The sequence below is a fragment of the Temnothorax nylanderi genome, unplaced genomic scaffold (assembly GCF_030848795.1).
Source record: "Temnothorax nylanderi isolate EJ_2023f unplaced genomic scaffold, tnyl_v1.0 TNYL_tig0265_pilon, whole genome shotgun sequence".
In the NCBI taxonomy this organism is placed as follows: domain Eukaryota; kingdom Metazoa; phylum Arthropoda; class Insecta; order Hymenoptera; family Formicidae; genus Temnothorax; species Temnothorax nylanderi.
In genome coordinates this window covers 101085-126864 of record NW_027249327.1, presented here as the reverse complement: position 1 = coordinate 126864, position 25780 = coordinate 101085, and the positions used below count along the sequence as shown (strand labels likewise).

Genomic DNA, 25780 nt, shown 5'->3' with positions numbered 1-25780 from the left:
TGTCTCGTCACTCGCCAATACTCGCCATCACTCGCGCTCGGAAAGAACGGGGAACGAGGAACGAAGCGAGAGACGGGGATTACGGGACGGGGAAGGGAAGAGACACGCCATTCGCGGCCATTTAGAGACGAAAGATAAATATTATGCGCTCGCCGAACATTGTCTGATTGGCGTCATTGGCGAGGCGCGATAGGGGGACGCGGACACGAGGATACAGTGATACTGAGTGATACACTGATACAGAAGGATACCTACCTATGTTAGTCGTTAGGTAGACGGAAAAAGAGTGAAGGAACGAGAGAGGTTAGCGGAGTGCGGACACTACGGACACCTGTTGCCGTCGAGTGAGCCGAGTGAGCCGAGTCAGGCGATCGCGATCGCGATGGCCCACCTGCTCAAGAATCTCACCAACAGTATCTGGCATGCGTTTCACGCGTTACAGGCCGATGCCACCAACACGGTCGCCAAATCCAAGTTAAAGGTGAGACCCCTTTTTCAAAAACTCGTGCGATCGCCGAGAAAGCCCGTTCGAATCATCTAGCGGTCCATGTCACATGTCACATCCTCGTACCTTGTTTTATATTTCTAATCAATAATACAATTAATATTGATTAATATTGACAGTTTTATATGACGTGCAAAGTCATATTAAAGTTCTCTCTTTCCTCTTCTTTTTCACATTTGTCCATATCGATATTTAATTTTCATAGGTCCTGACAGCCAACATTGGTACCATGATGGACTTGTACGGCGTGGAGAAAGGCCTGGAGCATTACCGGAGTACGCAGAGTTTAACGTTCGATCAGTACATCTATTACTTACAGAAAGAAGTAAGGTTCTTCTTCTTTCGCGCAAGACGCTTGTGCCATGAGCGTTTGAATGAACGGAAGCAAATGTCAATTTTCTTAATTATTCCGAGAAATAGTAGAATTTTTTATATATACGAATAAAACGTTTTCAAACGTTCAGGCACAACAAGCTCATTATTTACAAATTCTAGCAAATACTTGAACATTTAGAATGTGGAGATAAAGTAGAATACTTAATTAAAAAAACAAAACAATATTCATAGATGTATAAAAGTTTTTACTTCACTTTCTTATTTTCAAAATGTGTGTTTTGTTAAGTATCTTTGAATATTTTCCCAAGTTTTCTCCCTCTCTCTCTCTCTACCCTCGGTCAAAAGCATTTGCTTTGCTCTTCCTGCATCCACCTCGCTGTATTCAGTGTATTCTATAGCGATAATTATTACTTCAGGTGTTCTCCTCTGTAACCGACGCTACTTCTGTACAAACGTTGAAGAGCCTCGAAGACGGGATAGATGAGATTTGCTGGTTGGTTTGTAAAAAGATGTACCTGGAGAGATCCCATCCGGTCTTTGATGATCACAGTGTTTACCAGTTGTTCAGAATTTACTGTCTGCTGGCCGAGACAGAGTCAGATATGACAGATTCTTATCTGGTTAGCGGTTGATTATAATAAAACAATTATATACAAATGTCCTTTTTGCTTGCAAATAGATATCGAACGTGTCGCTTTTGTGACGCAGGTAATAATGCATGGCGACGAGGTGGCGCGAATCGCTTCCCATCTAGTAATATCCTTGGGTCTGCAGTGGGATGCGGCAGATTTCTCAGCTCTATCAGCGGCTATCGGGATATTTAGGTAACTTGTCGTGTTTCTAGCTTGTCACAAAGATCAAGGAAATGTAAAAGACGCAATTTGTTTATGAAAAATTTCACGGGAAGGTTTTCCACGTTTCTGGCGGTTTTGGAATCCAAGTATAGTGGCGGTAATACTTTGGACACTATAGCATTGACAGAGGCGATCGATGATCTCCACCAGATTTACGTAGAGAATGTAGTGAAAAAGGTAAATCAAAGTTTTGCTTCACTTTGCTAATAAATTGAAAAAAAAAAGTGATTTTGACTCTCCTTTCTCCGTAGTAGTATGCTACGACACACCACGTTGCGATCTTACGTTTATATACAGATACATATTATATAGTTTTAAGAGGTGCCATAGCGCACACGCGTTACATAATAACAATAATTTTTTTTACAATTATATCGTTGCAGGGCTACTTGATGAAGAAGGGCTTCCTGCTGCCAACGTTGCGGTACTTCTGGTTTGTGCTGCGTCCTGGTGAATTGACGTATTATAAAGATCCCCAACAGAAAGAACCGTCCGGATTAATACTGCTGAATGCCAATTGCTGGGCCGATACACTGACAAACGGTGGAAAGCCCGATAGAAGATTCGTGCTGAGCACCCCCGAACATAGATGCATCGAGCTAGTGGCAGAGGATCACAAAGGCAGACTGCAGTGGCTCGCGGCATTGCAAACGGCCATTCAGCATTCGGGCGAGAAGATCGGCTATCAGAGAAGTTTGGCCAATCAAAGAAGATCCTTGCGACAAGTAAATTGAAGCAAATAAATTGAAACAGAAAAATATATGTTTTAATTAGAACATTAGAACAGATAACAATTTTACTTGGAATTTATTTCACAACATATTGCTGCTTGCTAGGCTACTAAACAGGAAAAAGAAGAGACCAAGCTGGAACTACAGCACGAGAGGCAGGCTAGAATCGCCGCCGAGATCCAAGCTAGGAAATTGGAAACTCTGTCAAAGGAGGAAGGTGCCAAGGTTCAACAACTAGAAGATGTTAAACAGAAGCTAGAATTACTGCTGCAAGAAGAAAAGCAGGCTCTACGTGACGAGGAAATAGGTAAGATTGTATCTACCGTATTTAATTTTTATCACACCATGTTTTTGTAAGATTGTAGTATAATTTAGATACGCGCTATGTACGCATTTACAGTACGAAATTTACAAGCGAGAGTACTACGCGAAGAATGGGAAAAGAGAGAACAATTGGAGAGATTGCAGCAGGAGCAACAAGAATTGCTGGAGATGGAGAAGATGAAAAGAATGGAATTTGAGCGGATGCAGAAAAAAAACGAGCAACAGTTGCAAGGTATATAAAATCCAGAAGATAAAAAAAATAAAACATTAAATTGTTAATCATATTAATAAACGTAATCACGTAATAAAATTTACATACAACACATGTACCGGGCGCATGTGTGTTTCTTTCTTTTAGCTTTCTTAGATTCTTTCTTAATTTTTAACTGTTATCTTTATTTGAAAATTTCCACTTTTGCATTATTCTTCTACATTAATTTTTAGATGCCGAACTGCGACTCCAGCAGCTGGAAGCGGAGAGGGAGCAATTGGATGCCGAGTTGCGCGCTGCGCGCGAAAAGGTGAAGCGCGCCGAAGAGGCTCAACTTCTACTAGAAGCACAAATCGTGACGCGTCCCCTGAGAGGAGGTGAGAGGATCCGACGTACTCAGAGCTTTATACCCACAACGAAAGAACGGCCGTTGTCCGTAGAGAAAATCGACAGCAGACATATGACATTGCAGAAAAATATATGACATACGCTGCACCAACGACAGCTAAAAGATCGATGCGTTTAAGTCTTCCACCAAATAGAATAGCACAAAGAGCCTATAGAATCTATTATACGTTGCGGGGCAACTATATTATATCTTCGCGACGAAAAAATTCCATGCGAGCTTCGAATTCGATAGTTCCTTGATTCTTGATGCCTTGCTTCATTCGCAGTCTTAGCCAAAAAGTATTTAGTATTGCATGTACAAATTTTGTATACGTGAATTTCCATTCCTCATTATCTCGAAAATAATGTGATCTTTATCTTGTAAACGACAAGATATAATTTCCATCTAACGTATGTATATAAATATATCACATATAAATATATACATTTTTTTTTCACGGAGCGTATTATCATAGAGTAGGAAAATATTTAACGCGAATTTATAATTAATCATGTTAATCAGAATTGTAAAATGTGCCCAACAAACAGATGGGGGAATATTTTTGTAAAATTTTATAACATTGACCAAGTTTTCATACATGAATAAAAATTTCGTAATATTTTATTCGAGTAGAATTGAATTTTATTGAAATCAGATGCAATTTTTATGTTTCAAACACTACGTTTACGCGAGCGTTACTACAAAACCCCGTTTACGCGGAGGAATTATCGTAAGTTACTACAGAAGTAACGCTCGCGTAAACGTAGTATATATATATATATATATATATATATGTCTGTTATACCAAGTTGATTTCTGTTATTGATTAAACACACGCGCTCCATATGGCAGACCACACACATAACAGTTTTACCCTTGCTATCCCTATCTCTATCCCTATGTTCCTAATAGAAAAACTTGTAACTTGTTAAGAACAAACGATTTGAACACTAATTTGCAACGGTATAAAATCGTTTATTCGCCGAGAAATGCCGAAGAAGAAGGGAAAGGGAAGCAAATTGGCTCGCATGAGCGACGAGGAACGCGCTCGCTATCTACAGCACCGTGCCGAATTGGAACTAGAGGCTAAACGACGTAAGCAACAGTTGATTGCAACTTTTACTAAGGTATATCCGACACAAAATACAAGTATATAATGTAATACATTTTTGTAACAAATCAATTTTGAAATGTAGAACAAGCTGAAACACGAGGAAGCGTTTTCGCGATTAAACACTGCCAAGATCAATGAACAATGGCGATACATTCTACGACAAATAAAATGTAAAGAACTTGACGAAGATGTGGAATATCTTTGGAATAACTTCGATCGCCTGTTGAAGACGAAAGATCTCGTGATACAGCGTTTACATAGTGAGCTAGAAGCAGCCGATATGGATCACAGAAGACTGCAAGAGGCCCACATTCAAATGATGGACCTGACTATTGGTAGCTCATGCCCTTGTAAATCTACAGTATCTATACTATCGCACAACTATTAATTATTATTAACGTAACATAGGAAGATACAAGCAGAAATGCATCCACCTGCACGAGTCCTTCGCACGCGAACGTACCCGTATCGTTTCGAACGAGATGAATGAGTTAAATAGAGTACGGAAACATTTACAAGAGCACTGCCATCAGTTGCAGAACATAATTTTTGGCCAAGATAAGAAGATAGAAAATGTATTGACGCAAACGAAAATCCAGAATGCCGTTAACATATATAGCATCGTATACTTGGTATGAATATTTTTCTCATCTTTGTGTTTTATATATGATAAATGTTAGTAATTCTTTGGTGATCAAAAATCTTTCAGAAGGAATACTCCTTGTCGCGCTTGATGCATTACGTTTCCAATGAGGTCGAGGAATTGTGGCGACAACTTAACGAAACGATAATCGAATACGAGAAAAATACAGGAGATAAGAGAAAGCAGTACGACTACTTGAAGGAACAGGATGACGCTCATCGTGTGGACGTGGCGCAATATCCAAAGCTGCAAACACAATTACAAAGCACGATTAAAAGTCTGAAGCAGGACACGCACGCATTATCGCAGAAAAGGGAGCAGAGTATAACGGAATTGAACGATCGGATTGTATACATGAGGAAGAGAGCTCAAAGTTTCAGACAGATATTTTTCATGAATCAAGCGCTCGACACTACTCAGCTGAAAAAACTAACTATTATTAGCGCTAGCGTTCTAAAAGTAAAAATATTAAGTTATCAGTCTTTTGCCTGACTTAACTGTCCAACCAAAAAAATTGGATAATATTTAAAACGGTATTAAGTCAAGTTTGAATTTCCGGGAAAAAAAAGTATTTTGGAAATTCTTTGATTTGCAGGAACTGCAGAGGATTTCAGAAAAAGGCTCGACGTTACTGTCGTTGCTGAGATTGTGTTCAAATTTGGAACCGTTCTCGCTGACCGTTCAAAAATACACTTTACGCGATACCGGTTCCAGAAGAGCTTTCACGAGTTGCGTAGGTATACGTATCAAATACGAAACATGTATCTTCAGTATTTAAATAAGACTTATTTTACAGATGTCAGAACCGTTTGACAAATTGGACAAATTTTGGGAACAGTTTAACTACATTAAATCCGACAATATCCTCATGAAAAAGGAGTGTGACAAACTGTCTTTCGAGAACAAACAATTGAGAAACACCCTGCGCACATATCTGTTAACTATTTCTAGAATTCCGGCCGCACGATCACTTACGTCTATCCCTGTATAAATATATCTACTTCAAATGCCGATAAGAGAAAAAAAGAGAAAAATCAACAAATAAAGCATATCAGATTAAAAAGTTTGATATCTTTTAAAATCAAAACTAAATTTAATATCTTCGAGAGTTAAAAATATTAGGATATTTTAGGAAACGATACCTATCTCACGTTTTTTTTATCCACAAGTATTTATGGATAAGAACTTACAGAGAATTGAAAAGAAAAGAACATGCGTTGGATGACATTGACATAATTTATTCAACGATGAGTGAATATGCCTCCTCCCAACGACAAATATTTGTATGGTCGAGCGCGAGTCCGTCCTCTCACAGGATAGAAGAATATCTTTTCCTTCGGCGCCATACTCTCAGTCTCCAGATAGATGTCGAAGCATGCTCTCAGCCGTTGTATTTGCGCCGTCAACGTCGGGGACTTGGTCCACATCACGTTGACTTCCCTCTCGATGTCTCTGATGATATCGGCAGACGCTGGCACCGTTGGACTAACGCTTATGCTGAATACCGGTGCTATTTTTGGGTAATCTGGTTTAATAGCGATCCTGGCCACGAGTTCGCCTAGAGAAATGTATCAAATCTAAACGTGTGGAAGGAATCACTTATCTAAAGTTAGAGATAATTTGATATAATAATCGTACTACTGCCACGACGAAGTACAGCCTCGTAAAAGATGTCTACGGACAACACTAATCCCCGCTGATAAAATTCTGGTGAAGCGACGTAATTCGAGTAACTTTTCCAGGTCATAGTCGTAAATCGATGCAATGACGTTGAGATTTTCTGTGGCACGGGATCAGTCGTACTAATAAAGATTGGCAAGTTGCCAGATTCTAGTTGTCGTATTTCCATACATAGGTCCAGCCTCGCTTTTATACGTCGTTTAATTTCCTTTAACACACTCTCCACACAATCTTGTGCCAATTCTTGACTCGTAAGCTACAAATAAAAATGATGAAGCGGTGAATTTCAATTAGAATACGTTGCTCCAGTCGCATGTCATAATTTTGTTAGTTACCAAAAATGGAGCAACTACTTTCTTTCAATAAGTGAGATTAGTCATCGTCAACTGTTTTTCACATTTATGTACAAGTCTGTGTATACCTTTTGTTGTTGTTCGCTTACGTCGCACGCGACAAAGTGTAGGCCGGCCATCTTTTGTGCCCATTTGTAAGGAACGCCTAGTCCCAAAGACGAAAACGATCCCAAGTTATGTCGCGACAGTTGATACTGATTGGCCGGATTCGGACTTTCCAATCCTAAATCTCGTGGGTACAATTCGCGAAGAACCGACTCGGATACTAGCATGTCTCTATTAATTAAATACGACTTGAAAAAGTTATCTCAAATTTACCGAGCCAAAGAAAACAAGAGAAAACTATTTGTATATATGAAATTTTTATAAATTGACATTAAGTTAATAAGAGTTATATAAATGTTAAAGCAATTTTACATACCCAGCACTAATACCTCCCAAATCTTCCGTTTCGAGTTTCGATTCTACCGTAACAACTTTCAAATGTATCATGTAATAAAAGTGAAGCGTCAGCCTTGTTTCACCTGAAAAGTTTAATTTCGCAACAAAATTCTCTCTCTCTCTCTCTCTCTCTCTCTCTCTCTCTCTCTCTCTCTCTCTCTCTCTCTCTCTCTCTCTCTCAAGATTTTTAAATAAATTAAATCATAAATTTAATTAGTACCTACATTAATAAATATGAAATGATGAGTTTATTCTTTAATTTTATTGCATCTTTAACTTTAATTTGGATATTTTTTAAACAATTCGTTTCTTATAAGACCATAGATTCTTTATCGAAAACTCACTTTTTAGTGTAATAACTATTTTCACGCGCAACGGATGTCGCTGCAATAGTTTGGACCGTTTCTCTTCTTGCCTGGCTTCTCGGGATAATCTGTGATGTCTTTTCTTATGCACTGGCATCTCTTCCACGATACTTTCCGATTGATTTTCAGGATCCGAGTCAGACTCTTGTAAACCGTCATGATTGTTTGCGCGTCTTGCTTCGTCTTCGTCACCTTCCACTCTGACCAGCAATGTACTATCTACAAGATATTTACAAAAATAACAGCTATAAGAAATTTTATCTCATAAAACCGTCACAGAAATATAAATATGTATATACAATGTTTATGAATTATACCATAAGCATCCCTGTAAGCAGATGCCTTCGCATACAATACATAGAGCGGTGATGCAAGCAATGAAGCCTTTTGATGCTCCTGGCGAATTTTGTCCAACGGCAATCCAAGACTTTCTTGTAACGGTTTGCTCGCCTGAGAATATGAAAATTAAGTTTGCCAATTGTATAAGAACATTAATAAGGGCATATAACATTTTGTATATTTTCTTACTTCCAATATAGAACGCAATTGCGGCGCGAGATTATCCAAACGAGCCTGTTTCGTTTCAATACTGGACGCTACCGCCTTTTTACTCTCTGTCAATTCATCACACAATGCCGCCAGTTGCTTCCGTTGCGTCAGTTCCCATTCCAAACGAGCCAGTCTCAATTGATGAGGATTATTCTTTGTTATTTCCTAAAACATGTTTCCGTTTTGCGTGTGCGTGTGTATGCGTGTTGCAAAAAAAAATAGAATTTTATACTCAAGTTATTACTGTATAACTTTTGTATACGTACAGGTCGTGAGATACTTTCTGGAGCTTCTTTATAAAATTCCTCTTCTGAAACAAGTTCTATCAATTCATCTTTGGATCTAGAACAAATGAAGCAAAATTATTTTATTTTGTTTAAAGAGATAACAAAAGAGAAGAATCCAAAGGTTCTTTTGTGTAAAGATGAAAAAATTTACTTGAATTGAAGACATTTAATAACTTCCTTCTTCAAATGCATCACTTCGTACAATAAATTCTGTAAATGCAGGTGTCTGCTATCAACACTACTCTTGGCAGCCACTAGAGAGTCGCGTGCTGATTTTGTACGGAACTTTTCCATGCGATTTAGTTTCTTTAGTTCTATAAAAGCCAGGGATGTTTGAATTTGCAGCTCGCGAATCTCATCTTTCATCTAAAGCATTTGTTTTAATAATAAGTTTAAAGCAACTTGGCATAATAAAGTAATAATAATAATAACAACAATAATAATACGAAGAAGAATAATAAATATCTGTTACGAACGTTTGAATCACCACTGGATTTCAATTGAGCTATTTTCGTCATCGCTGCTCGAATATCGTCGCAGGTTAGCAAAAAGCTTTCGGAATCATCCTCGGACAATCTCTCGATAGCTTCCTTCTCTTCGTAACTGATTATTGTCTGAGACGAGACAAAAGTTAACAGCGGCAGAAACAGAAAAAATAATTCGTTGTTTTAGTTTTACTTGCATTATTTAGTTTAATTTCACTCATAATTTAACCTAACTTAACCTAAGATGTTGACAAGGATATACACGCCGCGGTCAGCAAAAAATGTTTTATTTCTTGTGCAAGAAATCATCGTTCGGCATTGCGAAAAAAACGTAATTAAAAGAGAGACACTTCTTCTTTAAGTCTATTTTCGTCATAAATCTGAATATTTCCCGTAATTAAAAAAACATTTTTTTTCGTTTTCGTACCTTATACATATCTCCGTCTTTCATCGATGCTGTTCCACTGCTCGCATTTACAGACTTTCTTCTTTTTTTCGCACTATCCGATTCGTTTTCCTTACCCATATTTTATGTTTAATGTCAATATATATATCAATATTATATATATTTTTAGATAAAAATCAACTCGTATCCTCGTATCTCGTGTTCGATTAGTGATTAGCGACTAGCGACAGTAGCGACGCGTCGCGAAGTCACGAATTGAGGTTATTAGTTATTATTCTGCACTCCGCAGTCCGCAGTCCGCATTGTCCGCAAAGACCGCAACTATCATATTACGTGCAAAGGAAAGATTCCTTTTGAGAAGCAAGAATATACTACAAATATATTATTGACCGATAAAATATTCGATATATATTTTGTCACTGATATATGTAAGTATTGTTCATTTATGATAATATCAACATTGAGAATTTCACTACGGTATGAAATATATTTAATTCGCATAATTTTTCTACACTCAAATAGTTTCATGCATAGCCTTTAATGTACTTTTCACTCGGTCGGGGCAATCGCGGTGCAAGGTGCAACAAATTTCTTAACCTTAGAAAACGTTAAAGACCAAAGACCGTCAAGGTGTCAATCATGCCTCTAGGCCTCTAGGCCTCTACCTCTACAGGCTCTACAGCGACAACGCCTTTAATTATTGTTTTCATGTTTAGGTACATTCAATCAGATCTCAGATCGAACAAGTCTTGACAAGTCTCTGCAACAAATATTTATCCTACGCAGCTCCACTGCTCCAATCTCGAGCGTGTTATCTGGTCGAGTAAATCGTTTGGCTGTTCTCCTTTCATCTAATCATCTAATCTACTGTCTAATGGGTAAGCCGAGAGACGTGAGAGAGGGTACGGAAGAAGAAATAAACTTGGGTAATTCTGTATCCAATTATTTGTATTTACATCAATTTCGTACTCGTCAATATTACAATGTGCAATTTAATAATATACTTTGAGATTCTTAGTTTAAATCGATTGAATTGAATTTTGTTAGATACAAGCGATGTCTCGCCGCAGAAAAGACATAAGAAACATAAACATAAAAAGCACAAGAAGAAAAAGCTCATACATGACGATAGCGACGCCTTTGTAGAAATTTCAACCGACGCTGACCGGAAGAAAAGTTTTAGAATAAAAATGAAGAAGGAAGATGAACGAAGGTATGCGTATTATGACGTTTCTCTCTACCTCTGACCTTTTTGTAAATTATAGCGTTTCAATTTCAAGTTTAGTTGGCCAAAAAACGTGTCGCCCCAAATTTGGCAAAATAATGGCCTTTATCGACATCTTTGGTTAAAAAGAAGAAAGAGTTTTCTCTCGTATAATCTCGTGTAGTCTGCCCGTGCCGTAACAATATATCGCGTTTAGTTTTGAGAATATACATATCTCTATAGATATCTTATACATGTATGTCGGATACGCGCAGGATGACTGTACAGTAGTGATCGGGTAACGAGGATAACTACATATACCATTTTCTAGTTTGGATAAACGTGAAAAGGTATTGAAGACGTGCGGCTTGAACGCAACTGCAATAAGCACCGCACCGTCTCCAAAAGCAACTACAAAGAAGAAAATTCCTAAAGGTAATAAAGGCAAAGATAGTGGAACCAGCAGCGAGGAAGAAAGATGGCTCGACGCTATCGAATCTGGTAAACTGGAAGAGGTAGTTTTCCCTCAAGTATTATTTCCATATCTTTGCACTTGCCCATGCTCGATGTGTTATATCATCTCTCTAATAAGAAATAAATAAATAAAGACATGCGTTTTATTTTAGGTTGATGACGAATTGAAAAAAATTAAGCCAAAGGATCCCAAGCTAATGACAGCGCGACAGAGAGCAATGTTCGAAAGGAAAACTGACACGGAGCCGAATCCAGGTGTCGAACAACTCATGTCGTTACCTACTGGTTACAAAGAAAAAGTCATGACTGCGGAAGCTATACAGAAGGCTGCTCTAAAGTCTCTGAAACGGAAACAGCTCGCTGATGAAAAGAGAGAAAAGGATAAGGTTTGTATACTATATGTGTAGAAAGAAAGTTTTAAAGATAAACAGCATTGAATGACAAACAGCATTCTGTTTAGCGATTGACAAATTGTATAGAATTGATACCTTTTTGAATTACTTTTATAGAAAAAGACAATGGAAAGGTTGCTTAAGAAACAAGAATCTAAAGCGTCCAAAGTTATCAGCAAGGGAAGATTATCTAGACGACAAGTACCGTTGGTGACGTATCGTTTAACGATCGAAGGAAGTTCTATATCTCTACCGCCCGGTGAAACGTTTCCACTTTCTCCTGCCAAAGAGTACGACAAAATTATTATTTACCATTATTTTCTGTAATGACGTTTGAGCCGTGACATTTCTGTATTTCTGTATTTCTGTTGATTCTATATTTTAGGAAAAGTCCGGCAAAACAAATACTTTGCGGGGTAAATCAATGTAAAAATCCCAAAAAATATTCGTGTTCAAAAACTGGAATACCATTGTGCAGTTTAAAATGTTACAAAGCCAATCTTCTTGTAACCAGGTAAATAATGTGCAAACGACACTAGATTTTTTTTCAAAAATTCTAAAAGCTTGTTTTAATATTTGTATACATAACTTGTACGCGCGAACACAAACACACACATGTATATATGCAAAAAAACTATAAGTCTTAAAAGTATTAGTACAATGTATATATACAAGTATACATACGTAAATAAAAACCTGTTTTTATTTACCATTTTATTAACCTTTATCAACTTTTTTCTAAAGAGAAAAAGAAAGGTTCTTCCTCATCTCTCTTCGTTTCTAAATTTGTTAATATTGTTTGATATTTGTTGAATGATTAAATGTGTGTGCGATAAAGCTGTTTATGCTCGAGCGTTACATAATACGAATGCACCTCTTTGTGAAAAGAGAAGTAAGAAGCAGAAGCCTTTCCTCGAATTGTACTACTTTGTAGTGTAGCCTAGGCCTTGCTTTCACCTACTTCCATACTCACATCCTCCAAGTCCAAGTAAGAAGCCGTTAGCGAAGCGTTCACTCGAGTCGGTCGTCGGCTTAGATTCGCGTAGGATCGCTGAAACTTATGTACGTGTTTGTGTTGGATCAACCCAGATATTCTGGGCCACTATGTCGTGCCTTCGCTATCGCATAGTTGTGATATTTGTTTCCTATTCAATTTCGGCTCTGTGTCTCGAGACATTGGGTGAGTCAAGTCTTTTATCGTATCACCAAGTATATATATTTCCTGATTTTGCTCAAAAGCTACAAAAGCAATCTGTACTTTCGAGAGAGCAACCAGATAAGTTTACCGGTTTATTAATGTCATTGCTCCCTTACGAGATTATACGTGTTTAACTTGATAAAATTGAACTTAGGGACCATTAACCATTTGATGTAAATCAATTAATTATGATTAACGATTATTTTCATAAAATTATTCAATATAAATGCGCAACGTCTCACTCGTGGACTAATGGTAAGGGATTTTCTCATTAAAAAAAAATATATATATATATATAGATGACGGTTATCACGAATGTGCGCGTCCTTGCTCCGAGGAACCATCTTGGAAAAAAACGTGCGTCTATCATTTCTTTGTCACGGAATCGCACAAAGGTGCAAGAAGGTAAGGTAAACAAAAGTTACAAGTTTTTCTTCTTTTACAAAACAAAGATATCTTCAATCTATTTGTAAGTTATTTGTGAATTATTCGGGCATATTCGGTAATGTCCCTGTAACGTGCTTGCGCGAGAGAAGGACAGGGATCGTTTGTAAGGGTTTGTAAGGTAAAATAAGGTAAGGATATAAAAGCGCCTTGAATCTTAGGCGCGCGAGCTAGGCGCTAAGAAATGCGCGATATAGAAAGGAAAGAATTAGGAAGGAAAAAAGTGGCGCGTTCGCGGATTGGCAATATTAGCATGCGGTGTTCTAACGGTTAATATTCACGGTCGCGGGTTACGGGTCGCGGGTCGCGGCATACATTCCGCTGATGGCTGATTGCGCGCGCTCGTGCTCGTGCAACAGGTTCCATAACAGGTACCGCTCGAACCTGCTCGAACCGACCACTATCGCGCGTAATCATGCACGTATAATGTACCACATACATATGTAACATATAAAAACTTAAAAGCAGGAAGCAAATGCGTGGTTTTATTATGAAAAAGCTGCATTATGTATCTTTTTCTCTCTGATCTCGCCACTGCCACCACTGCGTTGACTGCGCCGCGCCGCGCCGCGCCGCGCCGCGCCGCGCCGCGCGTTCTCCCCGTCGCGATCGACTGCCCCAAGTCCCATGCCCCATTGCCCCGTACCCCATATTCTATCGTCCTCATACTTCTCATCTCGTCATCTCGATTCTCGATCTCCTCAATTCTCGCGTCAGTCACGTGTCACGTGTCACGTGTCGCGTCTTCCTTCAATTCCTTCAACGTTCAACGTTCAACTTGAACCGTTTCAACGTCCGTCGTCCGTGTGGCGTGTCCACGTAGAAAACTGCAGACTCTGCAGTGCAGTACTATTTATGTAGACATGATAATATCGTGAAATGTTAGAAACTACATTCACGACAATTATCCGCCGCATTTTTGAACGCGATAAAAAATAATAAAGGTGTAGTGTAGCCAGCGGACTGAGCGGACTGACCGGACTGACCGGACTTGACTCGGCAAAGTTCAGATTCGAGTTTCAACACTTTCAACGCGATTTCGCTCGAATCGTCTTGTCGAAAAAACCAAAAGAGGAATACCGAATAAGTATATAATAGAGACTTTCGTGCGAGCGAGACTCGAGACTGCGTAAGCGTAAGCGATTGTGTAGGGTGTCGTTAATGCGCTCTTAACATATACTTAACATATAATTGGCAATTGGCAGTTTCTGCAGGGAATTCAACGAGAACGAGAACGACGCCAACGACGAGATCTCTCGCGAGTGCGCGAACGCTACCGCCGCGGGTGCGGGCGCGGGCGCGGGCGCGGGCGCGGGCGCGGGCAGGAGCCTTTTGGCGATTAACGGAAAAAGTCCGGGGCCGGCTATACAAGTGAGTATGATTTTCTAATTTTCTTCAGGTAGGAAAATTACGAAAAAGATGTATACTAATTGAAACACGTTTGTGTGTGTGATCGCTTCTCGCTTCGCGAGTCGCGAGTCGCGAGTCGCGAGTCGCGAGAAGAGGCTCTTGAAAGCGGAATATATTTTTATGGTTATACATATTGTGTATGATATAGGTATGTCTCGGTGACACGATAGAGGTTCTCGTTTATAACAAGTTCGGAAGCGACGAGTTGGCTCTCCATTGGCACGGAATCCGGCAAAAGGATTCCAATTATATGGACGGGGTGCCCATGATAACGCAGTGTCCTATTTTACCCTTCGGTGGTTTTCGTTACAAGATAACCCCCGAGAGCGCGGGAACGTACTTTTATCACGCTCATTCAGGTACGTGGATGCCGATTATCGCCGAATTTCCTCTTCGTCTTCTTTTTCATTCGCAACTTTCCACAGCTTTCTTCGCTCCAACCTCCAACTCGTAGACCTATATATTTTACACGGCGGTTTATATGTGTATGGCGTGTATGGCGTGTATATCGTAGTTGAGGTCGGTAAATGGACGACGGCGGTCGTCCGCGTCCGACGTCCGACCTTGGGTATATAGTCGCGGTCGCGGTGCACGGACTGCACGGTGTGCAATCTGCAATGCTGCAATGGTAGCCAAAGGGAAAATGGGAAAATTAGAGGAGGAATTGTGCGCAAACTCGAGTTGTCACGCTTGCGACTGTGAGTCGACTGTCGAGTCGCTCGATTTTCACTCCGGACAGTCCGGACACTCCGGTCTACTCCGGTCTGCACCGACACCGACGCCGGACCGGCCGGACGCGTAGAAGTAGAACGTACATACATAGGTACAATGTACATACATACATACATACGTCTTTCTATCCCTATCCGGCGCGGCGCGGCGCGGCGCTCGCGCGCATCAAGAGAAGCAAGATCAATAACGTCCGCGCCCGCGCCCGCGCTCGCGCCCCGCGGTCGGACTGTCGGACCAGGAATCGGCGCCGTTTCTTTCGCGAACGAAGCGAATAAAGATCGCGCTAAGTATATTGTCCGAAATATTCGCGCGTCCAAACTCCGAAATGGCATACGCGAGACGCGAGCTCGGTACACGCGCCACGCGCCGCGGAGCGGAGCGGCCTTCCTTCTAATTGGAAAACGAAAATTAAGCCAGTCATCACCATTCCGTTACACCCCGTGCTATTTCTATTTCCACGAAAGCGCCTTCGCCTTCGCGTGACTCGCGTCTCGATGCCCTCGACGCCCTCGACGCCCTCGACGCCCTCGAATCTCGATCCGAAGCGAGCGACCAAGATGAGTCGCGAGTCGCGAGTCGCGAGTCGCGTAGAACCGTCGCGTCGCAGTCGCAGTCGCAGTCGCAAAGTCGCCAGTGAGTGAGAGAAATAAAATCGAGGGGGACCATTAGTCTCGCAGCAGGGTGACGGGGTGTACGGGTCGTTGACAGTTCGAGGACCATGGGCGCGGGACGAGGACGTCGAGGACGAGGATCTCAGCCTGGAAAGGACGCTTCTCCTGTCATCAAGGCCACCGACTCCCCTGACGCGACACGCGAGCCTTTCCACACCACCTACGCCGGCCGAGCTTCTCGTCAACGGCCAGGTATAACAGTTAACAGCTTCCATCTCGTCTCTCGTGTATCGTCTTATATAGCAGATAGCACGATAGCAGCTCGCAAAAATTCCCTCGCTCACCGACAGCGACTCCGAGGCCCAAGGCCGCTCGAGTCGAGTCGAGTCGAGTCGATTCGAGTTGTGCTGGTTGTGCATCGCGGTGCCGTGGCCGCGGCCGCGCCGGTGTGGCATATTGTATAATATTTGTAATAAATATGGTCGGGCTTGTGTGTGTGTAATATTATAGCTATATAGCTTGGAGCGGGAAGAGAGGGATAAACGTCCGACGATCGAGAGGTTCTGACTTGAAAACTGATTTGACATTTTTTTATAGGCGCGGCAAGTAGTCGTGCGGGTGAAGCATGGATCTCGCTATTACCTACGCCTCATTAATGCAAACGCTCACGATTGTCCCATTTTATTATCCGCCCATGGACATTCGCTTCGAATACTTGCTGCTGATGGCAACCCTGTACAATCGATGACGGGCACGCATGTCGTTTTATTCCCAGGTACGTTTTACTCTACGCTACGCGTTGCTTTTCCAGCAGTCGTATCCACACACACACACACACACACACACACATATGCATCTTTATCAATACTCAGTATCAAAACTAGTCTCGCGCGCGTTCCAATCTACTTAATTTTATACTGCAAAAGTTTGGTAAATTATTCATCTTTTTCATGGCCTTGTATACTTGAGTTGAGTATTATATATACGAGTATATCACGCAAATGAATACAACTGCGCAAGTGATACATCTTCAAATGACACATGAGCTTCTACACCTTCTGACAAGAAGCAAAAAAGGGCGCCAAAAGCAACGTATCTATATTTAACGCACGTATATTGTATATATTGCACGTGCTGAACTAAACGAATGCTTCCGTTAGAGCCCAAAGTATCAAGTGTCAGGTCTATCGCGGTAGAACTTGTATTTGTACTGCCTGATTGATTAAGGGTGTTTTGAGACTTATAAGCATTTCCTTTTTTTTATATATATATATTTTTTCAATTATGCGGTCAAGTTTCACAATAAAAACGACTGCGACTATTAAATCGTTGATCGCGCGATTTAAAAATCAATGCGTATACACTTATTTGCATTAAATCTTACCAACTATAATGAAAGTCATGTAATAATTTTACGAATACGATATAAGGTATTCTGACGTCTGATGTCTGACGTCTCAAAGCACAAAGAGACGAAGCGTCTCACGCGCGCGCCGCGAGAGGAAGAAACGAAGAGTCTGCTCGAAACCGAGTGCACGCACGCGTACCTTTGTCCCCGACCCGACGTCCCCGACTCCCGTGGCGTCGATTTCAATCGATCTCTTGCACATACTCCAACGTGACTACTGACTACTATCCTCGACCTCGTGTTTCACGTATGCCTGCTGCTCCAAGAGAGACCCTCAGACCCCCGGACCTCCGATAATCGGACGGAGGGAATGATCGCATGGAAGAAGAGAGAGAATCGTTTGCACGTACAGAGAGGCAGATTTTTAAGTCGCAGGTACAATAAGGCCTTTATTGAAATCTCGTAAACGCGCGGATTTAATTTATATTCACGGTCAATGACAAAGACGATCCGAATGAATGAAGAAGATAGTGAAAAAGAAAATGTCATGTCTGGACAATCAACATTTTGAAAAATGGCTACTACGAGGCACAAGGTATTATAGTGACGCACAACCAGGTTTTTTTCCATTATACAATGAGACGAAACATATTCGTGATAATCGAACGTTCTGTGCTCGATTTGATTTTAACGTGACTTCTAGCGTTTGAGATTTAACGGAGCGACAAGAAAGAAAGGGGGAAGAGAAGAGAGAGCGATATTAGACGACATCGGTAGGATCGGCAGAGCGACTGAGCGGGAGGATGGTGGATGGTGGTATCGAGACGAGACATCGAGAATAGCGAGAGAGGGAAATTCTCTCTCTCTCTCTCTCTCTCTCTCTCTCTCTCTCTCTCTCTCTCTCTCTCTCTCTCTCTCTCCCCCTCCCCCTCCCCCCGTCTCTCCCAACGACATTAACTCGGCTCGGATAACGATGTGGATGGTGAGACGCGGCATGGTAGGCAGGCTGCAGGCTGGCATGCAGGCAGGCAGGCGAACGTTCGCGCAGACTCGGTCGTCTTCGTCCTCCCGCCAGAGTTTCCGCAAAGAGAAATAAAGAAAGGAACAGAAAGGAAGGTGGCGAAGAGCGCGCGCGAGCCCGGTGCAAAAATCATTAAAACGCATGCTCGTTTCGCGGCTGCGGCTTACGTCGTGTTGATTCCGGCTCGTGATTTATTAGCGGACGATAGGAGACGACCACGGTTCACCATTGTCGACCGTTGTCGACCGTTGTCGGCCGACCGTTCGGCCACACCGCTCGCTCGCTCGCGCGCGGTGTGGCATCTTCGCCTCCAGCTCCAGGCCAGGTCGCCTCGGGAGCTCTACGAGACACCTGAACCGCGAACGGCGCGAACCGCGCGACCTGTCGTCCTGAGGTATCTCTTACATGTACAGCCACCACGGGCTTTGGGACGGCTTGGGCACCAGCGGGACGCGCGTCGGCATGGAGTGGACCCGCGACAAGACTCTGGAGCTGCTACGCGAGTATCAACAGCGACGGGTCCTCTGGGACTGGAACGCCCGAGGTTATCGGGACCGTCAGAAACGCAAGCGAGCTATTCAGGAGCTGGCCGAAATTCTCTGCTGCAACACTCTCGAGGTTGAGAAGAAGATCACAAATCTCAAGTGCCAGTATTCTCGGGAGGTTCACAAGATACAGAACAGCCGTGATGCCGCAACCGGCCCGGACGACGTATATGTCTCCAAGTGGTTCGCCTTTAAAGCCATGCAGTTCCTACAATTCGGCACGCGTAGATACAGCAAGCGGAAGAAGGTAGGCGGAATTTCGGACTCCGAGAGGAATACCCAATACCCTCCTCGTGTCCTCGCGTCCTCGCGTCCTCGCGTCCTCGCGTCCTCGCGTCCCGTTTCCTAAATGATATCTCGGGATCTCTAGCAGTAACGACGGAGAAAACTTGGTCATTATTGTGTTCTCGTAGTACCTCTCCCCCGCTATACCCCTTTGGGCTTTGGGTCCTTCCGTATAAAATTATATCACGCGAGATAACGAATGATCAAATAAAATCCAATTGTTTAAAAATACGCGCGCAACGATTATGTATTATTTTCTAGTACACGCGTTACGCGTCTGCTCGTTTCGAGATTTTTCAATAGAAGAGAATTTAATTTACCTATTTAATAAACAAGTCTTTCGACTATTCTCTCCAGTTCAAATTTCAAGCGTGCTTACTTTTTGTTTTACTTTTACGAAAATATATGTAGATGTACGATTAACACAAGCTTGTACAGTGACAGAATTTATCGTCCGATTAATGAAAAGGACAAATAAAGTGGAAAAATTAAAACAAATAGCATGTAACGCGCGCGTTGCATCGAATTGACTGGCTAAATTTTTCTTGTGTTACCCCGTGTAAATTTCGCACCAATTTCGCATAATTTTTTAAAACGTGTTACCTGCATCAATCGAAAATAAGTGGCTCGGGAGTTATTCAAATGTAATAGTGCTTCGCGACGGGGATTTTATTCCTTTGTACGTGTACATACATATATAGCTATCGTGATTTCCAAGTGGCAGCGACGACGACTCGCTGGACGGGCTGCCAACGAGTCCCAACGAGGATCGCGACGCGTCGCTGGTCGAGATAAACATTCCATTGGCCCGTGGCGACGCGTGGCGAAGTCTCATCGTCCGCTTTCCAGCGAAAATTCGAGTCGATCTAAGCGATCTTTGTCCATGTCCGACTCGATCTCTCCTCTGATAATTCGGTTGTCGTTCAGTTTCGTCGCGTGCATACGCACGACTAGCACGAGCGGAGCGGTGATATACGCGTCGATGTTGACAAAGACGATGACAGTTGGCAAAGACAGATATATCAAATAATAAATAATTGAAAAATAATTCATCTACTTGACGTTTAGTTTGAAAACCGCTCCATCTTCTCAAGGAATCAAATACGAGCACTTTTATTAAGTACTTTATGCAGTGCAGCTCTGTGCTGTAGCGACTATCGTAGCGATGCGATTCCCAAGTTTTATTATGAGAGAAAATCAATACGCGTGGAAAGCTTCAACGAGTCTTTCGAGTCTTTCTCGGAGATCAGGGCGTGAGATTGGGATCGAGTCGTGCGAACGCGATACGATTGAACGCTTCTAATTCGATTGTATATTAGTCGAAAGTAATTGCGAGACTGAGAAAAAGAGAAAAGTGTGCGCCAAGTTCTTTTTCGCACTCTTATACCAGAGCCCGGTAAAATTCCTGATCCAACCTGATCCCTTTTCGCAGAAAGTCAATGAGGAACCGAAACTACAAGAAGAGTATATTGTGAGCGACATCGATCCGGAAAGTATAACATTTATGGATTGCAACGAAGAGACAAACGGCTCCTGTACCGGCTCCTTCAACGCTTCGCTGAGTGAAGACGCCGAAGACGCCGAAGAGTCCTCGTCGTCCAGTCTGAAGGCAATGGAGCTGTATAATGGTTCTTTGCCGAGTCAGGACAGTTCATCGGCCGATCTCGACGAGTCCGGACAGACGAAACTCGAGCCTCGCGCACCGGACGCGAAAGAACGAAAAAAAACAAAGGAGGAGTTTACCAAATTTGGCGAGAGTATCGCCGTGCAGCTCGCCGAAATTCCTGATTCGTATTCGAGGTCGGTCGCCAAACTCAGGATCAACCAAATCCTCTTCGAGGCGGAGATCGGGATTTACGCGCAAACGCATCGCTAATGAACCAGTCAGCGCGAGTCAACGTGAATAACCGACGTGGAAGACATTACGATAAGGTCGTCTCATTCATGACGCATCGTCGCTATCGATCTCGATTTACATATGCTCCAGCTGTTACGAGCTGTAACGAGCTATAGCTCGCTCTTGTCCGAGTAAGTTTTCGGAAGAAACGATTGTATAGAAGGACGCGATGACAAAAGAAAAAGTCGACTCGCCAAATAAAATGGCAAAAAAGAAAACGAATAAATTTGATGCGAGAGATCGTTCTATCGATCGACCGAGTGCGTGCGTTATGAGCAGAGTGTCGCAGCGAAATAAATATCCATACATCTTCCATCTGTTTTATTCGTAACAACTTTTCACTCGTTCGGATAGATGAAATATTATTTAAATTATTACATATTCTTAATTTAGAGGATTAGAGAAATCAAACGTGATAATATATGTGTACAATACTAAAGGCCAATGCGAATACCAACAAACATGACACGACTTGGATCATCGCACGTCCACGTCGTATTACCAGCCGGACGCGAATGCTTAATTCTTAAAGACTGACTTGATTAAGACTGTATAATAGGCAATTTTTTTCCAAGTGGTTGAACGCGAGAATGTGTCGATAAATCGATTGTTTATTTTTTCAGCTAAACAACGTCAGTTTTTATTGTACTTGCGTTTATGCGTATGTGCATGTTCTACAGAAAAACTCGAAAAAAAAATCAACAAGCTCTATTCCATTTAGACTTTATACAATTCGACTATCATATTGTTTGTTGATTAATTTAAATTAATTTACTTTTCTGATATCCTCTATGATTCTTGACATTATTTCGAACGCAGCGATAATGCAAAAAGAATGCAGATAATCCAGATTAATCAGCAGGAGAAGCATCTCTTTTCCTCTGTATTTTTTTCTACTTTTGAAAAAAGTGCTTGCGTCAATGAGATATAAATGCGAATGAACACGAGGTACTTTTTATTTATAATCACCGCCATAATATTGCAAGCAAGCGTGTACACACACACACACCCACACACACACACACACACACACACCAACACACACACGACACAACTATTTGTGAATTCCTAAAAGCGCAATACTAATCGTCGATAACTAGATCAGTAAATATAGTTACTCTTTCTTAGTGCTAAGATATTAAATGTGCACGATAACCGAGGATAATCGAGAATCTGATAGCGGTGATTGCAGATTTGTATTAGCCTCTAACACGATACATAATTTTTCTCTTGGATAAACACCATCTTCTCACTGTCTATAAATACGAAAGTTAATAATTATACTAGTGAATTAAACATACATCATAATATTTATATCGATTTAGTAATATCGACGTTCTATTATTTAAAATACATAAAATCCCAACAAAGAGCGCAACATGTTACCATTAATCTTGAAATGCTTGCGAAGCAAATGAAAATAAATACACACGTAGCGCCTGTCGATTAACTTTCTTCAAAGATTAATTTCTTCTAATATTATAGTGGAAATGTTAATAAGGAGCGTGACTAACAATAAGTTAACATTTAAATACTAACTCCGAAAAATTGAAAGTAAATTCAATCTGCGACTTTGAAATAATTCATCAGTGATATATAAATTCAGTGACTGTTGTTATTGTTGGTCGATTCGAGCATTCTTAATTGTTCGTAGCAAAACTCGAATTAAATGTCGATACGATCAGGCTTTTTTTTCTTCGAAAAGTAATCCTTTACAACCTTCGCAATTATTTGCATACATATATTTTTTGGGTAAACCTTATATTTAGTGTGTGTGTGTATGTGTGTGTGTTGTGTACATATATGTTGAAATTTATACTTTTGTTCAATAAAAATTATAGCGTTAATGTTACTGTTATACCATTAAAGTGGTCTCTTTGATTTTCAAGCTCGCCTTAGTCATTGCGTTTTGATAGAATTAGTTGTAGTCGATTACATTCGATGAAATATTTTTCGCATCAATCAAACAATCATATTACGTCGTTGTGAGATAAGACGCATAGAACTGTATAAATTATTTAATAAACATGGGATTTGTTTTCAGGCGAAAGACTCGATGGCATTCTAATGGCTGAACAGGCAATTGGCAAGTACGCCCTCGATATTCAGGGTCTTGGAGAATGTCGCAATTTGCGTCAAGAGGCATATATTTTTTACGAAGATGCCACCCTTGATTCGCATGCGATAAGGACTACAGATGCTGACAACTTGGACGAACAGTCGTTTAAAATTGCTGAAAGTGGTCACGATTGTCATAGAATATCGAAAAATGTCATTTGTTCTTTGGATCTGAAGAGTACGAAATTATCGCAATTAGAAGAAAAAGCGGATGAAACGATCTACGTGCCCTTCGATGTAAATACTTTCTCGTTTTTTACGGACGAGATGACGGACAATTCCTACAACTTTTATATATCGAGATATTATCCAGCTTACTTGAGTAAGAAAATTAATTTATCATTTATGAATTTATCGTTGAAAAATATTGTCATATTTGTCAAAGATGAAACGGCTACTCGTTAAATAACGTTAACAATAAGGTTTAGAGTTTAGGTTTAGATCGTTAAGTGCAAAAAAGAGAGATAAAACTAGGGAGAGAAAGTACTAAGAAATACGTTCGTATCTACATGTGTCAGCTGTACAAGTCAGCTGTCACCCATAATGAAACATATAATTTCTTTCTTTCAAAGATGCATGCAATAAAATATTTTTGTCATATCATGTATCGAGGAAAATTTCAGGCTTAAAGAAAGGCGCGATAAGAATACCGCAGATTAATGGCGTATCTTTCAAATATCCGCCATCTCCGATATTATCGCAACCAGAAAATACCTTGGAGAAGTCGGTTTGCTCCCTCGATAAACTGTCTAGTGAATGTGCCGACACACCGTTATTTTGCGAGTGTCTGCAATTGCTCCAAGTTCCACCGAGAAAAACAATCGAAATTATATTAATAAACGAAGGTAATTGTTACCCAAAGATAAACCCATCCCCTGCGAGATAGTCATATTCTACATTCTGTAATCCGTATATTATTTGAGAATGAAAGCTAGAATATACAATTTAGCGTAACACAATACAACGAGCAATACACATCCTATATAAATAAAAGAAGAAACTTGTTGCGCTCTTTAAAAGTTAAAAGCGCTAACTAAAAAAGTTACAAGTACTAAAATTAGTAAAGCCAGTACATAAGCAGAAACCGTATCTTTCCTAGGCTTTGGAGGCAATGCGTCCTATACATTTCATTTACATGGTTACAATGCCAGTATTATTGGCCGAGAGAATTTCGAGCAACCTCTTACCAAAGATGAAATTATATCCTTGGACCTAAATGGGAAGATACGTCGAAATCTTGCGAATCCAGTGCGAAAGGATACTTTTGTCGTACCGAATAAAGGTTACATCATTCTTCGTTTCTACACCGACAATTTAGGTAAAAGCATTTTATATATATATATAATATGTGTTAGATATCGTAGATAGAGATGAACCTGCTACATATATCTACATCTACTATAACGAGCCTGATTTAACCGAGATCATGACTCCTTATTAGGATATTGGCTGTGGGAAGCGAGAAGTACAGCTCTGTATCCTCCGCTACTCGGACCTGGAATGCAATTCTTAATGAGAGTAGGTCTCCGGCAAAACTTACCCCTTGTACCGATCGACTTTCCTAGCTGCGGCAATAACAAAGGCATGGATTTGATATTCGAGAGCTGATAAATATCTTCAACCTCTTTCCGTATTATACATACGGAAAGTATATAGAGAGTATCGCCACACAGTGCCCACAGTATCGAGTTGTGTATCTCAAATATTGTTATTGAGTTATATATCAATCGTTAGTATTTTTTTTTTTCCAAGACTGTGTTACCCTTATTGTTATTTTGCACAGAAAAATCTGTATGACTTGTTTCTATTGATTTTTATTTTATTTATTACTTGATACGCGTGCGTGTCGAATGTGCAGTGTTTTATCGGATATAAATATATATATATATATATATATATATATATATATTGTATTGTGTATATATGTATACACATATATATTTGCTCCACGCACATGCTAATATAGATAGCGAAAAAGAATTTATTATAAATAAAGATTTGCGAAATTTTGAATTTTTATATCTGTGCCTGTTACCTCTTATCTTGCGTTATATTATATAGATACACTCTTGTGATACATGAACATTTTTTGAATTTAATTTTTCGCTCTTTGAATCTTTGGACTTGAAATTTTAGAAATGGACTCTTGTTTGACAATAGCACGAATATCTTCCGATAGCTGTCAATTTCTGTGAATTAAAATTTTTGTTAAATTTCCCGATATCGGTAATCATACGGCGATGTCAATAAGTACCGACTGTCAAATAACTTATCGACTGTCGAAATTTAAAAAACAAAAAAAAACTTAAATTTTCAAGGATGTATACATATTTATGAAATATATATGGAAAACACATGTATAGATGCAAACAAACATTACAAACATTGGCCACTCTGCTCCGAATCCTGAATCTCCAGCTTTTTTGCTT

At 40.5% G+C, this 25780-nt stretch overlaps 5 protein-coding genes across 8 annotated transcripts; 4 read left to right on the top strand and 1 right to left on the bottom strand.

The window, feature by feature from the left end:
* The first annotated feature begins 38 nt into the window (after positions 1-38).
* Positions 39-3973, top strand: LOC139780163 (differentially expressed in FDCP 6 homolog). The gene is made up of 9 exons (XM_071718683.1): positions 39-481; positions 711-830; positions 1258-1461; positions 1550-1665; positions 1749-1872; positions 2079-2420; positions 2532-2733; positions 2827-2982; positions 3195-3973. The coding sequence occupies exons 1-9, from the start codon at positions 383-385 to the stop codon at positions 3443-3445; spliced, it is 1614 nt and encodes a 537-aa protein (XP_071574784.1). The 5' UTR covers positions 39-382; the 3' UTR covers positions 3446-3973.
* A 108-nt stretch (positions 3974-4081) lies between these two features.
* LOC139780166 (dynein regulatory complex subunit 2) lies at positions 4082-6172 on the top strand. Of its 2 annotated transcripts, none has more exons than XM_071718686.1 (6): positions 4082-4476; positions 4546-4798; positions 4872-5095; positions 5173-5565; positions 5702-5839; positions 5903-6172. In XM_071718686.1, exons 1-6 carry the CDS (start codon positions 4339-4341, stop codon positions 6095-6097), a joined length of 1341 nt encoding a protein of 446 aa, XP_071574787.1. In that variant the 5' UTR covers positions 4082-4338; the 3' UTR covers positions 6098-6172. The 2 variants fall into 2 exon arrangements, with proteins under 2 accessions (XP_071574787.1, XP_071574788.1); XM_071718687.1 differs by having other exon boundaries at positions 5702-5843.
* A 151-nt stretch (positions 6173-6323) lies between these two features.
* Thoc5 (THO complex 5) lies at positions 6324-9925 on the bottom strand. Its single transcript, XM_071718679.1, has 11 exons — positions 9694-9925; positions 9258-9395; positions 8933-9147; positions 8761-8836; positions 8474-8659; positions 8263-8395; positions 7925-8164; positions 7561-7663; positions 7208-7415; positions 6745-7042; positions 6324-6664 (listed from the first exon to the last, which is right to left on the bottom strand). The coding sequence occupies exons 1-11, from the start codon at positions 9790-9792 to the stop codon at positions 6348-6350; spliced, it is 2013 nt and encodes a 670-aa protein (XP_071574780.1). The 5' UTR covers positions 9793-9925; the 3' UTR covers positions 6324-6347.
* A 30-nt stretch (positions 9926-9955) lies between these two features.
* LOC139780158 (uncharacterized) lies at positions 9956-25370 on the top strand. Of its 3 annotated transcripts, none has more exons than XM_071718678.1 (15): positions 9956-10100; positions 10389-10550; positions 10720-10885; positions 11208-11391; positions 11503-11736; positions 11860-12032; positions 12128-12256; positions 14590-14755; positions 14943-15153; positions 16196-16389; positions 16735-16912; positions 23278-23673; positions 23975-24196; positions 24451-24669; positions 24793-25370. In XM_071718678.1, the coding sequence occupies exons 2-15, from the start codon at positions 10547-10549 to the stop codon at positions 24957-24959; spliced, it is 2643 nt and encodes an 880-aa protein (XP_071574779.1). In that variant the 5' UTR covers positions 9956-10100; positions 10389-10546; the 3' UTR covers positions 24960-25370. The 3 variants fall into 3 exon arrangements, with proteins under 3 accessions (XP_071574779.1, XP_071574777.1, XP_071574778.1); XM_071718676.1 differs by having other exon boundaries at positions 10389-10598; XM_071718677.1 differs by lacking the exon at positions 9956-10100 and adding an exon at positions 10131-10302 and having other exon boundaries at positions 10389-10598.
* LOC139780171 (uncharacterized) lies at positions 18912-23121 on the top strand. Its single transcript, XM_071718696.1, has 2 exons — positions 18912-19298; positions 20769-23121. Exons 1-2 carry the CDS (start codon positions 18912-18914, stop codon positions 21210-21212), a joined length of 831 nt encoding a protein of 276 aa, XP_071574797.1. The 3' UTR covers positions 21213-23121.
* Positions 25371-25780: the final 410 nt, after the last annotated feature.

Bases quoted from the DNA above. Each gene is read 5' to 3' on its own strand.
- LOC139780171 (XM_071718696.1), top strand. From the start codon at position 18,912: ATGTACAGCCACCACGGGCTTTGGGACGGCTTGGGCACCAGCGGGACG. The intron at 19,299-20,768 runs GTAGGCGGAATT...CCCTTTTCGCAG, and splicing joins GATACAGCAAGCGGAAGAAG to AAAGTCAATGAGGAACCGAA.
- Thoc5 (XM_071718679.1), bottom strand. From the start codon at position 9,792: ATGGGTAAGGAAAACGAATCGGATAGTGCGAAAAAAAGAAGAAAGTCT. The intron at 9,148-9,257 runs GTTCGTAACAGA...CAAATGCTTTAG, and splicing joins AATCCAGTGGTGATTCAAAC to ATGAAAGATGAGATTCGCGA. The intron at 8,165-8,262 runs GTATAATTCATA...AATATCTTGTAG, and splicing joins TGCTTACAGGGATGCTTATG to ATAGTACATTGCTGGTCAGA.
- LOC139780163 (XM_071718683.1), top strand. From the start codon at position 383: ATGGCCCACCTGCTCAAGAATCTCACCAACAGTATCTGGCATGCGTTT. The intron at 831-1,257 runs GTAAGGTTCTTC...TTATTACTTCAG, and splicing joins TCTATTACTTACAGAAAGAA to GTGTTCTCCTCTGTAACCGA. The intron at 2,734-2,826 runs GTAAGATTGTAT...ACGCATTTACAG, and splicing joins TCTACGTGACGAGGAAATAG to TACGAAATTTACAAGCGAGA.
- LOC139780158 (XM_071718676.1), top strand. From the start codon at position 10,547: ATGGGTAAGCCGAGAGACGTGAGAGAGGGTACGGAAGAAGAAATAAAC. The intron at 10,599-10,719 runs GTAATTCTGTAT...GAATTTTGTTAG, and splicing joins GGAAGAAGAAATAAACTTGG to ATACAAGCGATGTCTCGCCG. The intron at 24,197-24,450 runs GTAATTGTTACC...TATCTTTCCTAG, and splicing joins AATTATATTAATAAACGAAG to GCTTTGGAGGCAATGCGTCC.
- LOC139780166 (XM_071718686.1), top strand. From the start codon at position 4,339: ATGCCGAAGAAGAAGGGAAAGGGAAGCAAATTGGCTCGCATGAGCGAC. The intron at 4,799-4,871 runs GTAGCTCATGCC...AACGTAACATAG, and splicing joins AATGATGGACCTGACTATTG to GAAGATACAAGCAGAAATGC. The intron at 5,566-5,701 runs GTAAAAATATTA...TTTGATTTGCAG, and splicing joins TTAGCGCTAGCGTTCTAAAA to GAACTGCAGAGGATTTCAGA.